The sequence below is a fragment of the Austrofundulus limnaeus genome, unplaced genomic scaffold (assembly GCF_001266775.1).
Source record: "Austrofundulus limnaeus strain Quisiro unplaced genomic scaffold, Austrofundulus_limnaeus-1.0 Scaffold448, whole genome shotgun sequence".
Classification (NCBI taxonomy): Eukaryota; Metazoa; Chordata; class Actinopteri; order Cyprinodontiformes; family Rivulidae; genus Austrofundulus; species Austrofundulus limnaeus.
This window is the reverse complement of record NW_013952850.1, coordinates 99,522-116,255: the sequence shown is the minus strand read 5'-3', so window position 1 is coordinate 116,255 and position 16,734 is coordinate 99,522. Positions and strand designations below refer to the sequence as shown.

Here is a 16,734-nt window from a genome sequence, read left to right as displayed (position 1 = left end):
GTTCATACCCTTCAATATAAACATTATTTATATTGTCATCATTTAACCATGTTTCTGAGAGTGCTATATATATAATACTAAGTTATTTTTAATTGTTTTAAATCTGTTATATTAGTTAAATTTGCATTTATACCTCTCCTATTAATATGAATTATTGATAGATCACCATTGTTATTTTAATATCATTAAATTGCTCTTCATTATAATATTTGCAGTCTTTTATTACAGGAAAAATGTTTGACTCGATCCTATCATCCACATCATGTTTTTAGAGTCTGTGTCTTCATATTTATTCATAGTTTATTATGTATCCATTGTCCATGTCTTTTGTTCATGTCTTTTATACCAGGTTTTCCATCTTTTTAATTTAATTTGTCCCCTRCTGGATTTATCTAAATATTTCTAAATCCTTCATTTGTCTTATCATCTTTGCCTGTGACCCTTCTTTTGCTCAAACCCAAACTTTCCCATTACGTGTCCAGGTTGTAATTTTTTTTTTCTGTTTTTTAACAACCTTGCCTCACGAGCAATATTTGCATTTTTCCTTGTTAAATGTTCATTAATGTAAACATTTGTTCCTTTCAGTTTTTTTGTTCGTATCATCAGAGTATTTTTTGCTTTCCTGCTGATGAACCTAATTACTATGGATGATTTGAATTTTTCTGATTTACCAGGCAAGGTGTGACAGATGGAAATGCTCTCAGATTTAATGCTGATGTTCTTGTTTTGCAAAGAAGTCACTACCTGTTGCTCCAGAGTCAGCAGCTCTTCTTGAAAAGAGTCCTCCATGGTGTCTACACCGGCTGTGACTCGAGCATACAGTAGGTCCGATGTTTAATATCAACTCCAGTGATGATCACGTTATCTCATCTTGTATATTGTTCCAGGTCATCGACTTTTCGTTCCAGTTCATCTATCTTTTTGTCTCTGTCAGTTATCATCACTTTCAACTGCTTCACTTCCTCAATCAATCAGAGTAGTCGTAACTCCTTGATGTGATGCCAATCTTGACAATTCTGGACTCATAAAGTCCAAAAATTTTTTAATTTCCTCCATATTGTCAGAGTTATTTTCTGCTAAAGTTGATCCTCTTCCCTGGCCGTGTGGTGGCATGACTCACCCGGGCCTGGATGAATGATGACCAGGCCCAACAACAGATCCCCACTCCAACGTCCTCCACATCTGCAGCTCCAATTCAAGCTGGATGGGCCTGTTGGTAGTTGCCCTGGACAGTTTCTGGGTTAGCACACCGGCTAGCTGCTCTCTTCCACCGTCAGCTGCCTCCCTCCACCACCARGTTGCCTCTCCTCTCACTGATATCGGCTCTTACGTTTTCTGCCATGGACCTCTCCACCGCGAGCTCCACCACGTCGCTGGGCCTCTCCTCACTCCGACATCTGTCTCTCTTTTGACTCGTTTCTCGTTTTCTATATCTTCCTGGAACAAACCTCTATGGATCCCACCAAGGTGTCTGCAGTAAAGGACTGGCCCACTCCTCAAAACCGCAAACAGCTTCAACATTTCCTAGGGTTTGCCAATTTTTCAGCATTGGTTCTTCGGTTCCCTGACCCCGAGCGTCAGTTTGTTGTGGAGGTAGACGCGTCTGACACAGGATTTTGGGAGCTCTATGAAAATACCTTTATGCAAAAAAACTGCACAAAGAAATTTTGTTGACAAACTATGAATGACCAAAGGGTTAAGAAATGCTTGCAATAAAGAAAATTACTTGTATTCATGCTTCTTAAAATTAAAAACAAAAGAAGCAGAAGAGAGATACAAGAAATATAAAAACAATTCGGTGTAAGAAAGTATAAGCTGGAATATTACAGTGACTTATTAAACAAAAGTATGGGTGAAATGAAAGCAACATGGCAAGTAATGAATAGTGTTTTGAAAAATCATAAAGTGTTTCACAGTTCTTTGTAAAGAATGATTCAAATAGTAAATTAATTCAATCAATAGCTTAGTTAGCTCAAGTCTAGCAACTAAAATACTAAGTCCAAGTAAATCAAACTTTTGTGAAGCACATTCAACTCTGTACAGAACAAAGTACTCAATGTGAATATTTCATTGATTAAGATCGGGACTTAGCGTGCGTTGTTGAAGTGTTCCCTTTATGTTTTTGAGCAGTATATATTAACAAACACCATTATGTCATCTTAGCAAGATTTGAWWDAAGGTCAATGGAAAACACAAAGATAAACACAAGTGATATCTAAGAATGACTGTTGTTAGCAAATCTTGTTCTGACTTTAATCATTCTATCTGCAGATGAACAGCATGTCATGAAAACCTAGGTCATTAAAGTATGTCATGAATTTAACTTAAACATAAAAGTATTAGTTCCAGGACACACAGCTTTACACATAAGCTTATAAAGATCAATGTAGGCAGTGCCTGCAAATTAAATACACTTTATTTGATTCACATTAGTTTATAAAAAAAATGCTTAGGTCTAAGGCCTAGTTTGATCAATATCCTTGCTACTACAATTTTCCAAAATTTAAAATAAATTATTTGTAAGTACTCCTCTGCTGAATCATCACCTTATCATGATGGAGGAGTTTGTGCGCCTGAATGGTCCTAGGAGCTATGCTGTCAGGGGCAATTGAAATTGCCCCTGGTAGGGTCCATCATGACAGATTAGTCCTTGGTGACAGGCCAGACAAAGAACAATTCAACTGACTCCTATGGACACTAAAGATCAAGGAACTTGGTGTCCCTTGCCCGGATGTGGATTACTGGGGCCCCACCCTGGAGCCAGGCCTGTGGGAGGGGCTTGTCGGCCAGGTCTCTACCCGTGGGTCCTGGCCAGGCTCAGCCCAAATGAGCTACATGGGTTTGCCTTCTTGTGGGCCCACCACCTGCAGGAGGGGCCATACGAGTCGGGTGCATGATGCCATGAGCAGTAGCCAAAGGCYGGGACCTTGATGCTCTGACCCTGGCCTTTCAAAGCTGGCTTTTGGAACATGGAACTTGACCTCTCTGGTGGGGAAGGAGTCTAAGTTTGTGCGTGAGGTTGAGAGGTACCGGCTAGATATAGTTGGGCTCACCTCAACACACAGCATGGGCTGCAGAACCAATCTCCTCGAGAGGGGCTGGACTATTCTACTCTGGAGTTGCCCATCATGAGAGGCGCCAAGCTGGTGTGGGTCTACTTTTGGCCCTCCGACTTGGTGCCTGTGTGTTGGAGTTTACCACAGTGGATAAGAGGGTAGCTTCCCTGCGCCTTCAGGTGGGGGGACGGACTCTGACTATCATTTGTGCTTACGCACCAAATGATTGTACAGAGTACCCAGCCTTCTTGGAGTCCTTAGAGGGGGTGCTGGAAGGTGCTGCAGCTGGGGATTCCTTTATTCTGCTGGGGGACTTCAGTGCCCATGTAGGTAATGGCAGTGTGACTGGGAGAGGTGTGATTAGGAGGAACGGCCTCTCTGAACCCAAGCGGTGTTCTGTTGAAAAATAAGTTGGAGAGCCCTGCTCTATCTCATCTCCCTCAGAAAACAAACAAGATAGAGAATCTGGTTTGACATTACAAGATCCTGGGTGATAGGTAATAGAAAATTGAAATTTGATGAAAAACAATAGCTGCAAATAAGCTAGATTTTTGTGGTCTGTCCATACAACAAAAGGATGATTGGCTCCCTCAAGCCAATGCCTCCATTTCTCCAGGRCATTTCAGTGTCTAGTAACTCTGTTACAAACATCATAGTATTGTTCAGCTGGGCTTAGTTCCCGAGAAGAAAAAGGTACAAGGGTGAATCTTACCATCTGTGCTGGCCTTTTAAGATAACACAGTGCCCACACAAAATCTGAAGCATCCACCTCCAGGATAAACTGCCTTTCTGGGTCTGGGTGCACAAGAACAGGAGCAGAAATAAAAGGTCTGTTCAGTTCCTGAAAGGCAAGGTCAGTTTCAGGGTTCCAAACAAAAGGTTGATGTAAAGAAATTAGTCTGGTAAGGGGAGCTGCAGTCTATAGTTAGGAATGAACCTTCTTTTAAAAAGAAACAACCTTTAATAAGGTTGTTTCACTTTATTAAGGTTTAATAAGGTGTAATAATCCTCCTGAACAGTTGGTGGCAGTGTTTAACAGTTTGAAACATCACCAAGCTCTATGACTGAAGAAGAGTAATGACAAGGAAGTGATGGTTTTCCTTGTACAGTATACAGAACCTATGCCTGTAATCTGACTTATGGTGTCAACTTTTGGACTTATGGTGACAAATGTTTTTTTTTTTTTTTGTCACCATAACACAGTGTCGTTTTATGCTGTGAAGGCTGCATGATGCTCTGTGTTTGGTTCTGAGTAGACCTATCACTAAATCAGAAAAAGTGAAACACCCCTCTAAATTCACTAAATTCATTGGGTAAAATTTATAATGTTAGTTTTAAACATGCAGTTGAGGGTCATCATTATTTGGCACAATGACATGTTACAATTAAAAATAAATCAATAAACAATATAAAAGTAAAAAGCACCCCTAAAGTCACTGGGTATGATAAATTGTGTCACATTAATTAACCTTATCTCAGCAGTAGCAGTGAGTTTAAAAACAGGATGATGGAACTAGTTTAATGAAGAATCTGTCTCTGAAATATTTAAATCAAGTGTTAATTTAAGTAGGAAAAAGTATGTTTAACAACCTGGTAAAATACATCAGAACGCAGGAAAGGGCATCTATTTTGTTCAAACTTTTCTGGGGGAGGACCCTCAGACCCCCCAACAGTGTGTCCCCCCACCTTTAAAATGGTTCTGACGCCCATGTTTATAAGATAGTCCCTGCCTGTATAAGGACACAAGGAAATGATCAAAACACAAACGTCTGCAGAAACTTTCAAGTAAACAAGAAAATCATGTAATTTTCCTGGCCACCATGTGTGAGTAGTGGTCCCAGTCTGGCCACCCCTGAGAAAAATGTCTGGCTCCACCACAGACCATATACCCTAAAATTAACCTCACAGGTACCTGACCCTAAAACTAACCTAAACCTTGGTCCTAAGCCTAACCCCACACCCGTACTGTGCATTTGGACCCGCAGGGACCTGGCATTGGTCTCCACGATGCACTTCAGTCCCCACGAGGCTGCTTTTTTGGGAAAATTTCCCCCACGTTGTAGGAAAAACCCGTCCACACACAAAGTTTTCACCACGTGCTCAGCTTGATGGCACAAAAATTACTCCTCACAACTGAGTTTTGATGTGGTCAAGAAGAGAATTAAGTTGTTTGCTCTGTGTAATCCATGCGATGGTAAAGTTCAACATGTGCCATTAGGTCTTTGAGTATCCACTGAGGGGATTGTGAGTTTTTAACATATACTGTATATGTGATGCCAGTGTGTGCATGTATGTTTGCCTGTGCTGGGGAACAGGATTTCTCTAGAAAAAGATAATGCTCTCGTTGGAGGCATTATGTATCCATTTAGCTTTTAGCTTAGATTAACACACAGAGCATCCAAGCCACCGTGAGTGTGTGTGTGTATGTGTGTGTGTGTTTAGTTGTCTCTGTGTTCTGACTGGCTAAATTGAGGCTAGTGTCAGAAAAAAATAGAATGAGAGAATAATGTAACCTCGATTTCAACCTATAATCAGTCAGGTGCTTTTAGCTCCACATTGCAGGATAAACATGCTGCTGTCTGTCCTCATCGCTCAGTTATTTTAACCTTGGACACACTGTTGGTCCTACTATGCATCATTCTCATTTAGCTCTTGGTTGCTTTTGTCTTTTCATTTTTAAATTTCAGATTTATATTGGATGTCAGTCACAGTTACTGTACCTTGGTGAAAACCAGTGACTGTTCTTGGCAAAGCTTGCTTTTCTTTATTGCTAAATGTTCAATTCAATTATCTGCACTTTATAAACCAACAAACTGTTTCTCAAAACATTTATTCAGTGTTTTAATTCTGTTTATTTATATAGCACCAATACACAACAAGAGTTTTCTTAACAATAACAACAAAAAACAAGTCATATTTCAGTTCAAAACAGATCCAGATTAAAATCTAATTCCAGGCAAATGTACTGAACAGCTTTGTATTATAATTGAATTCAATTCTAAAACAAAGCTGTTCAGTACATTAAGAAATGCCAATTAGTAAAAGTGCTGTTTTTCTAAAACAACCAGCAGCTTATGTCAGATTTTTCTACAGTCACTCACAGTCCTCCACGTTGCACGATGGTGAAAAAATTACAAGAAATCTCCACCAGAACTGAAACCAGACCCAGGACGGGCAGACAACTGCCTCCATAAGCTGGGCTTAGAGAGGATYGAAAAGAGACAAACACAAAATGACTGGTTCAGGTGGAGTTTCTACAGGCAGATAACCGTTATTTTCAGAATTACAACAKCAAACATGTAGAGGAGAGTGACTAAAGACAGCAGCAGAGTGAGGACGTGGTCAGTTCTTCCTCCAGCAGTTGAAGCCTAAGTTGTAAAACTTAGTTACATAGTAGATTTGTGTCAAACTAAAATTATACGAAAACACAAGAATTCTTTAGAATCTATGAATAAATAAGTCAATAATCATAAAGAAACCCATTTTTCTTTTAGTGTGTGCCAGTTCCAGGTCGGGGCTTTCGATTGGGTCAGTACTGCTGCCGCTGTAAGGAGGGATACTACAACCCTGACATTTCCCCCGAGGACTCCGGTAAGTCAGCAAACATCAGCCAACATCAGCCACTGTGACAACAAAGATTTTAGTTCTGCTCACAGACTTGGTTAATGTCATTGAAGAGTGACATCAAGACTAAAAATATGCTAATTTTTAAGATAAAAGCTATTTTATCACGTTATAGTGAATTTATCTTTATTAGCAACCAAGATAGGTGCAACACTCAAAAATGGCAAAAAAATATCCATCTAACCATTCAGCGAAAATTTTGAGTTGCTTTTGTTTATTTCTTTTTTTTGTGTGAAATTTCTTTTAGGTTTTTAGCGCAGTTAAGTTTGCAATAGTGCACGTACTGTATACTAGAATAAATCAGTGTACCTTATATTATTCTTATTTACTTACCAAAAAACACTGAATCCTTCAAGAACCACATGTGTCAAACACAAGGCCTGTGGGCCACATTTGACCCGCGGGTGACTCCCGTGTGGCCCGCCAAATTTGTTCCTTATATCAATGGTTAACTTTAAATTTACGGTTTAACACAACAAAATTAATTTAATAAAAATGAATGAAATAAAAATAAATTAAAAARATTCCTGTCCCTGAGCTGTTGGCTTGAAGTAACTGAGCAGTTTAGTTGGATAGCACAGTACTAATGTCTGAAAATAAGCTGCTTTAAAGTCAAACATAAAGTAAATCTGACATAATGCAGCAACTCACTAGAAACTCATCAGTGAGTAAAACTTTATTTGTTTTACTTTTAATAATATTTCTGTATTTATTACAGATTTAGTCAGTCATACGCTTAGTTCTTATCAGTGTTTAAAAGAGGACGTGTTAAAATTCTGTTTAGTCAAAGTTAAACATGAAACATCAAAGTTCATTACAACTGGCCCTTCGAGGGCCATCATAATGCTCATGTGGCCCTCAGTGAAAATAAGTTTGACACCCCTGCTCTAGAACACAGAAGTACCCTTCATCTGAAGTGTCATGTTAGACATAATATAAAACATTTATTCATAATTTTATTGTCACATATTAAAACCAAACTGCAGTTTAAAAAAAACAATCCATAACTCTTAAATTTTTATTATTTTATGTGAAGTGTGGCACACGTTTATAGAGTATTTAGCTTCTGAGCTAAAATCCAAAACAACCACTTGAATTATTAGTAAATGAGTTAAGATGTAAATAAAGTAGCCATGGCTAATTTAATTTCTTTATAATCCAGCTACTATGTGAAGGTATCAAATGTTTGTTAACCGTATCTAAACTTTTGAACAGCAACAACAAGGTTTTAGCTGTTTTTAGCAGGTGTTGTTTTTGCTGACTGAGGCAGCATGCACCAGACAACTGGAGATCTCCCAGACTAAACTTCAACTCCATCTTTTTACTAACACTTCAAGGTCACGCCCGATAGTACACTCTTTTCTCTCTCCCTTAGTTACTAACACGGGCACGCCTCTAATAGAGTGTCCATCTTCGTTCAAGCAAAGAGGAGCTGTGTTTTTTCCTCCTCAGGAAAAACCAGCATTCAGGTGAAAAGACCTTTGCCCATTTGCCAAAGGGCCGGTCTTACCCAGGTTCATGACACTACCAGTCGTGAATCCCATTACCAGCAAACTCCCAGGAAGTTTTGTCCCAGAACTTCTGTGAGACTCTTTTATTTTTGATCCGAGGAACCTGTCGGTTCACCGGTCCACACACGAGCCAGAGACCACAAGATGTTAAGATCAAACTCTTGAAGTCAAAACGCCTGGACAGCTTAATGTTTTTGAGCGAACCTTTTGTTGACTGGGTGAGACTCCTCCACGCCTAAACCTGACTTTGAAGTCTACAAAGGTAACGGCTGACCATTTGATTAAAGGGCATCTGTGTCCGGCTGTGTTGAACGAGACTTGAAAACCTTCTGGCTCCTCACCTTGATAAGTTAAGACTTAATTCCCTTCCTTAACAAACCTTTTCTTTCCTAGTTCTTAAACCTTCTCCCCAGACCCTGCCAAAAACTTTTAAAACAGTGCCTCAACAATGGTATATTTCATATATCTTAAACCAAAACGTTGTTGTTCCTGATAAAGTTGTCAAAATAATGATAATTAATGCACTCGCGAGTTAAATGTTATTGATTTCAACTTTTGTAAAAATCTGATCATCCCTCAATGAGCCAGTACATAAGTGATTGTTTTTGTAAATAAARATCATTTATTTTAGATAAAACTTTACTGACTGTCACTCATTGGTTTATTTCCTGATAATTACAGAGAAAAAGTTATTAATATCTATAATAAAGAACTCTTAATTCCTCATAACTTAGTTATGAGTAGGTTTATAAATCTCCACAACACTAACAGATATTTGGGTCCCCTAATCCTAAAGCACTTGTGGAATTAGCAGTGATCTGAGTCCTTCTGAATATGTCTAATATTAATTATTAGAAATATACAGTTACTGTTTAGAATTTAATTCTAACATAGAAACATCTTTTGGAGGAGATCAAATCTGCTGAATTCACCTACAGACTCAGATCTAAATTATGCTAATATCTTTACTAGATCATTACTTAGCCATAATAATTAGACATTGTAGGATTTAATGCACTCACGACTTGGTGGGTAGAGATATTTAGAAATGATATTTAACTCTTATCAGAGGCATAGACTTACAAAGATCTTGAAAGGTCAAAAATGATCCGTTCTCTTGGATATACAGTATATCACTTTCATCTTACACTGTTGTCACCTCCACATACTCCCGCCGAGCGTGCTTAAGAGCGACCGGGAGAAGGAGGGGGATACTCCCGTACCCATGGAGGACCTCAGAACCTGTGTGCTGTTATCTTCAACAAGACCAGCAAGTTTAAACAGAAGAACAGACTTACCAAGGATGTTTAAAAAGACGCCAGGTGGAGTGAGGTTTTTATGCTTTAATAATAAAAAGAAAAAGAAAAATCTAACAGTACAGACATAGATCCGTCACACAGGGTTATTTGGTCAGAAAAGCCCCAAGTCGTTCTGCCTCATTGGGTGTGTCAGTGATTTTTATAACCTTCTGATAAATGCATATTCATTTAAACAAACATTCATACTCCTCCTCTTCTCTTTGTCTGAGGAGAAGAGTTTCATGTTTCAACTGGTTACATCAGATCTCTCAGTGCGGGAAAAAGACATTACATCAGTGATGTGGGCACAGAGAGGGAGTGATGTGGGCAGGGAGAGAGAGTTTGCAGCTGCGTGACCTTTAACCCTGTGATCTAGTTCGAAGCAGGTTTAGTGCCAGACACTGCTTGGTCCTTTGTTCAGTCTCTGCAAGTTCGATCTGATGTTTAATTCTGCTCAAAATTTTGCAAAAATCCAACTGTCTCAACAGCACTAACACACTGAAAGTTTTAGCAAAAGCTAATTATAAAGCACTAACAACCCAGTCAACCTATGAACATTCTTCAACAGACAACATGACTCACATGTTGTCATGTTGCTCTCTTAAGACTCATCATTGACATTGTACAGCTGTCTTTTGGTTCATATAAATGTCACCTGGTGGATCAGTGACACACACATGAACACAATGTGTGACAGCTTTCACCACCAGCTGTTAACATTTAACATTGATCAATAACATTTATAGACCTCAGTTAGTGCTTCTAAATTATGCCTATAAATTTAGCAAGTGCTAATCCACTAATAATTTTTTTAATTAGCAAAAGCCCTAAAGCACTAATCAGGAAATTAGTTCCCCTATTAGTGCTTTAGGGGAACTGTGCCCACCACTGAAAAATAAACGTCAAGGTTTTCTGATTTGTATTCGTAAAAATATTAAACCATGTATCATTTTCATTCCATTTCAGAATTTGACATTATTTTGTGTTGGAATGTCACATGACATCCCTGGAAAATACTTTGATGTTATAAGGATTGTTCTTGAAAATGTTCAAAGGATTTTAATACTTTTTCAAGCACTGAATGTACAACTTTACTCCAGAGCAAAAATGTCTGTGAATGCACAAAATGTTATGCATTTGACCTTTAATCTCACCCACCTGTAATAAAACTGTAATAATTAATAAAAAAACAAAAAGATGTGTTTAGGAGACCTTGTTTGACATGTCTTCAGTGCTACAGACTGATCATCCCATTAATCACGTAGGTGATGTAAATGTATGAATCTGTGTTTACTGCAGATGCTGGCCCTCTGAACGGCAGTGACAGCAGTGGTGTGTGTTACCCGAACATGCCCATCTGTCTCCCATGCTGGCCAGGTTGTAAGAGCTGCCAGGACAGCACCCCTTGCTGGGTGCAGGAGGACAGGACACTCAGGGCCGGAGTGCTAGCCCTGCAGGGGGTCTTTATGTTCCTCATCTTTGTCAGCATGCTTGTAGCCTACCAGCATCGTCGAAACCGGGTGAGTCACATCTTTTGGCTCAGATGGAGTTGTAATCTGCAACAAATGCTGACCCATTTGAAGCAGAAACATCTTTTTTATCGCTTTAGATTTGTAGAATGATATTAACATTTTGAGTAAAATCATAATATTAATAACAAAGGTCACAAATAAAAGATCTGTCTAAACACTGAAATTTTGCTCTGTCTCTTTAAGAACCTCCTACCGTTTCAAACACTCCCACTTTAGCACATTTTCAAACTATATTTTTGGGGGAGGGGTGCTCTGTGGGGCAGGAGCTTGGCTTCAAACTGAGTTCTGGGGAGGAGCTAGTTACAAATAGGCGGAGCTTTGTACCAGCAAATGTTGAGGCAGCTCCACATGAGATCCACAGGAGATTCAAGGATTTCTCAAACTTGCATGAATGAGTCAAGGCAACACTCTGTGTATGTTTTTGATGAGGAAATTGTCATGGTTTGTCATTTTCACCTTGGTTTTCCTAGTGTTTCTATGTTCCCCTGTGTGTCTCAGCCCAGCTGCCTCACATTAGCCTGATTGTCACCCTCGTGTTTCTCACCAGGTGTTTTCTGTTCATTCATTAGTTTTCAGTGTATTTAAGTCCTGTCCTMTCTCAGTCTTGTGTCGGTTCATTGTGCTGCTTCCCCTCAGCCTGTGTGCTGTTCTGTTCTGTCCCTCCTGAGAAGTATTGTCTGTAATTTTTTTACTGTCTTCAGCCCTCTTTTTGTTATCATAATAAACCTTTTGTTGCATCTTTGATTTTTGCCTGCGCCCTGGGTCTGTACCTGCTAAAACCTCACATAATGAACCGACCAAGTACCCAGCCTGCAGGCAAGACTTTTTTTCTAATGGACATGTCTGAGATTTTTCTGCAGTGCAGGAAAAATCTGGCTGAGACTGCTGCCCTTCTCTCTGGGACCTCTCCTCCAAGAGAAGCGGCTCTCGGTGGTTTTTTTCACCCACCCTCGCACCCCTGTCTTTTTTCTGGGGTTCCTGTGCCTGACCTGGCTGTTTCTGCTGCTGGGTTCACTGCTGTGTCCACTGATGAGACCACTCCTGAGTCCATTCCTGTGTCCCCTGAGTCAATGGTCCCAYTTCCCGAGTTGGTGGTCTCGGTGGATCTGCAGTCGATGGTCTCAGTGGATCTGCAGTCGCTGGTCTCGGTAACTCCACAGCCGGTGGTCCCAGAGTCTGCGGTTCCAGTGGTGGTCCTGGAGTTGATGGTTCCACAGTCTGTGGTTCCGGTGGTGGTTCTGGAGTCGGTGGTCTCAGAGTCTGCAATTCCGGTGGTGGTTTCAGAGTCGGCGATCCTTGAGGTTCGTAGGTCGGCTGCCGGCCCCTCCATGTCATCTGGGTTGGTTGCCGTTGCCTCCACGTCGCCTGGGTCGGCTGCCGTCGCCTCCATGTCACCTGGGTCGGCTGCCGTCGCCTCCATGTCGCCTGGGTCYGCTGCCGTCGCCTCCATGTCGCCAGGGTTGGCTGCCGTCGCCTCCATGTCGCCTGGGTCAGCTGCCGTCGCCTGGGTCAGCTGCCGTCACCTGGGTCGGCTGCCGTCGCCTCCATGTCGCCTGGGTCGGCTGCCGTCGCCAGGGCCGGCTGCCTTCGCCTCTTCGTCCCCTCTGTCGCCTGTGTTCGCCATCGCCAAGGCTCCTGCTCCATCAACCTCCGACGGCTCCTCATCATCTCCTGCCTCCTCCCTTGGCTCTACGTCTGCTCCTGACTCCTCCCTTGGCTCCACGTCTGTTCCTGCCTCCTCCCTTGGCTCCACGTCTGTTCCTGTCTCCTCCCTTGGCTCCATCTCTGCTCGTACCTCCTCCCTTGGTTCCGCATCTGCTCCTGCTTCCTCCTGTGGCTCCGCGTCTGCTCCTGCCTCCTCCCTTGGCTCCGCGTCTGCTCCTGCCTCTTCCTGTGGCTCTGCGTCTGCTCCTGCAAGGTCTCGCCATGGGTGGTTTCCTGGCCACTTTTCTGTCCTCTTGCCTCGTTGGCATGGTTTTCCTGGTCATCCCCCCGGACTCTTGCCCTGTGTGGGATGGTTTTTCTGACCGTTCGCATGGACTTCCGTGTTATGTCCTTGAGTTTGTTTTGTCCTGTCTCCCCTTGTTCCATGCCTCTCCTTGTTGATCGTCGGGAGACGATCGTTAAGGGGGAGGTACTGTCATGGTTTGTCATTTTTCACCTTGGTTTTCCTAGTGTTTCTATATTCCCCTGTGTGTCTCAGCCCAGCTGCCCCACATTAGCCTGATTGTCACCCTCACGTTTCTCACCAGGTGTTTTCTATTCATTCATTAGTTTTCAGTGTATTTAAGTCCTGTCCTGTCTCAGTCTTGTGTCGGTTCATTGTGCTGCTTCCCCTCAGCCATAAACCTTTTTTTGTACCTTTGATTTTTGCCTGCGCCCTGGGTCTGTACCTGCTAAAACCTCACAGAAATAACTTAAAAACYTGATATAGAGCTAAAAAACACAAAAGTTGATTTTGCTTGATAGCCCCCTTTAAAGTTTTTCCCTCTTCTTTCTCCTTCCTCAGAGGATCCGGGCATCTGGTCTCCTGCTGCTGGAGATCATCCTGTTCGGCTCTCTGCTCCTCTACTTTCCGGTAAGTCTCCAAACGAGTATTGCAGATTAGAGTTTTTTCCAGATGACTACACGGCACAGCATCAAGGATTATTTCATGATGGACAATCTGCATGAGGGTGTGAATGTGAATTTAATGAGGTGGCTGGGTACATAGTTGACGTTCCATAACATGCCTCTGCTCCAGTCATAGATTACCAGTCAATCTTTAGAATTGTTTGACCCACTAAAGAGCTGTTAGCGTAACAACTGCTGTGCTTTTTTATCAGATGATAGAAGTGTTTCTGCAGACTGAAGCACTGGGAATGATTTCAMGTAAAAAGTGTGCATCGACATGTTAATGGTTTGGCAGCTGCTCTTCTGAACTACATACTGTAATTTCTAAAAATAACAAGTGATCATCACTTAGTACTTGACTAAATTGTAAAAGGTTAACTGTGTGTTTAACCTTTTAGTCAGGTAAATGGTACTGAATGGTAAATGGTACTGAACTTATAGAGCGCTTTTCAAGTCCCTCCGGACCCCACAGCGCTTTACACTAACAGACATTCACCCATTCACACTCACATTCACACACTGATGATGGCAAACTACACTGTAGCCACAGCTGCCCAGGGGCACACTGACAGAGGTGGGGCTGCCATGCATCGGCGCCACCGGACCCTCTCACCACCATCAGTAGGCAAGGTGGGTGAAGTGTCTTGCCCAAGGTCACAACGACTGAGACGGCTGGACGGGGGATTGAACCAGTGACCTTCTGGTTCCAGGATGACTCCCCTAACCACTCCGCCACAGCTGCCCCTAGTAGTGATATTAAAATTGTCTAAAAATTTGTGGGCCAACTATAAACATACACCTGGCTGGCATAGCTGTGGCCAGAACAGAACTTTAGGAAATTTATTTTTTTGTCATATGCAGGTTATTTCACAAACAGAGAAAAATGAGAATTAGAGAATTATCTTCTGATGTAATTTATAAACTCACTAGTTTGGATGACTAGAGTGTGTTGTTTGTTATATTTATTTTAGATTTAATTGTAGATCGTAGCTGTTGAAAGAAACTGATCTCTCCAAACCCCACACTCTTTGTATAATGAATTAAAAGAAATTAACTGATTATTTTGAAACAGATGGTAAAGATGGCTGATTCCTTTTTGTTGCCATGATGGAAAACAGAGTGGTGTTACAAATCTTTAAGTCTGATTTGTGCCAGATTGGGGTGTATTTACAAGGTGCCAGTGAAGATTTTATGTTACTTTTCCACCAGGCCATCAAAGTTGTTTGAATTGTGATATTTTTACAGAAGTCCAGATGGATTGTTATAAAAAGAGAAGACATCCAAGTAAAATGTTTTACATTGATTCTGTTCTAAATTACTGAGCCTACGAGGGGACATGGTTCTTTTTTTCTTTTTGCGTTCCCGCGCAAAAATATTGCATTACCTCACAATACCTTTTGCATCCCCTTGCAAATTTGGTTTATCACTGTTGTGCCTGCTGGTTTATTAACAAACTCACGTTTACCTTCAGCGAGTTAGCCTACTGCTTTAATTCAGCTTCAGAATGAATATATCACACAGCCACGCATGGAAGCATGTCATTTGCTGATATTTTAACACAGTGCAGCCACACAACATCAATYTCAGTTTGACGAACTTGTGGCGACACATCCTGTTATGGTAACCGAATATTTCAAAATAAAAGTCTGATTTAATTCAGTTCATATACAAATCAAACTTTTGCGTGGGAACGCAAAACAATATTGCGAGGTAATGCAAAAGTATTGCGAGGGAACGCAATACTATTGCGTGGGAACGCAAAAGGAAAAAAATCTCCCATGTCCCCTCGCGTGCTTCGTACTAAACGGAGCCGTTGATCAGTGGCATGCACAGACATTTTGGAGGGCAGGTGCTCAAGTGGAAAAAGAGGGCACGTTGTGCGGTGCACAGAATCACAGGCTTCCTACTACTGCTAACTTTTAAACCAGTTGGCACAAGGAGTTGTCGGAATCACTAAAAACAAGTAATTTATCTGAGGCAGGGTTTTAATTGTAGTGTTTGATTCAATAAGCAATACAGAGCATGGTCAGTGCAGTGAGGTGTGATGTTGTACCCGAGGAAAGTCTGGATTCTCTTCAGTGTTGAGAAGCTCCTCTTAGATTCAGCTGTGGTCAGAGGAGATGTGATGAGAATCTTTAGATTCATCTGATTCCTTCATGCACAACATCTGTTTTATCTCCATCCATGAGTTTTTGACCATTTGACTATCTTTATAATTATGGTATTATGGTAGCCCTTAACAGTCGGCTTCTGAGAGTGAGTCGTTGTTCCAATCCAAGCGCTTTCATCATGAACAAACATGAGACCAATCACACAATAAGTTCTTATGTGGAGTGGGGTAAAAAGTTCTGCTGGCGGGTTGTGACAACAGGGGCAGCCGAGTCAATGCTGAGAACATGGATGACGTAATTTTCATCATGAAACTGTGACAATCTGAGCTAGATTTTGGTAGTTCAGAGGGAGTGTGAAGTAGGCTTAAGGCTCGTTATTGTTGCGCTTTAAGACACGCGCAGGGCGCATGCACCCTTGCCATCGTTGGAGGTGTTTATACTTTGTGCTTACATTGTAGATTTCACCAAAAGGACACGTGAAAGTACACTTTATAACTTGTGAAATGCTATAAATAGGAGAGCAAAAGTGTGATGAACAAACAAGCTTTTTAAATGGTGCGCGGCCGTTGCAGAGTTTAAATTTTTTTTGAGGTACACAYCCACYTGCCAGGACACCGCARGAGGCCAARGCACAGGGGCAGGGACGATGCGARTGCYTCACTTTTGGCGRGCGCCCCCTCACACCTGACATGACACGTCAACTATAAACCAGGCTTTAAGCTTTRGTYGTCTTCAMTGCTGCTTCAGAGAATTGGCTGTGGWCCTGCAGGAACCTGTCTGCCTGCAGCAGTGTAGCTCTGATCAGATGCTTTGTGAATGGGTCAAGATGATGTCACAAACCTAAAACAATAAATGCACAAATTTTATTCAATATGAAGATGGCTACAAGTGAACTTTGTAATATAAATTTAAAGGGGCAATATTATGTGTTTCTCAGGCATATATTTAAATTCTATACCATAATAAAGTAACTATGTCACCTTTAGTTG

The 16,734-nt window shown here is 41.4% G+C and overlaps 1 protein-coding gene across 1 annotated transcript in view; it reads left to right on the top strand.

Moving 5' to 3' along the window:
- LOC106529490 (probable G-protein coupled receptor 158) overlaps positions 1 to 16,734 on the top strand; it is a gene marked incomplete at its 3' end in the record, with an annotated part of 70,554 nt that overhangs the window by 23,350 nt on the left and 30,470 nt on the right. The window contains 3 exon segments of the mRNA XM_014024941.1: positions 6,551 to 6,647; positions 10,789 to 11,009; positions 13,531 to 13,599. Coding sequence (XP_013880395.1) covers positions 6,551 to 6,647; positions 10,789 to 11,009; positions 13,531 to 13,599 — 387 coding nt within the window.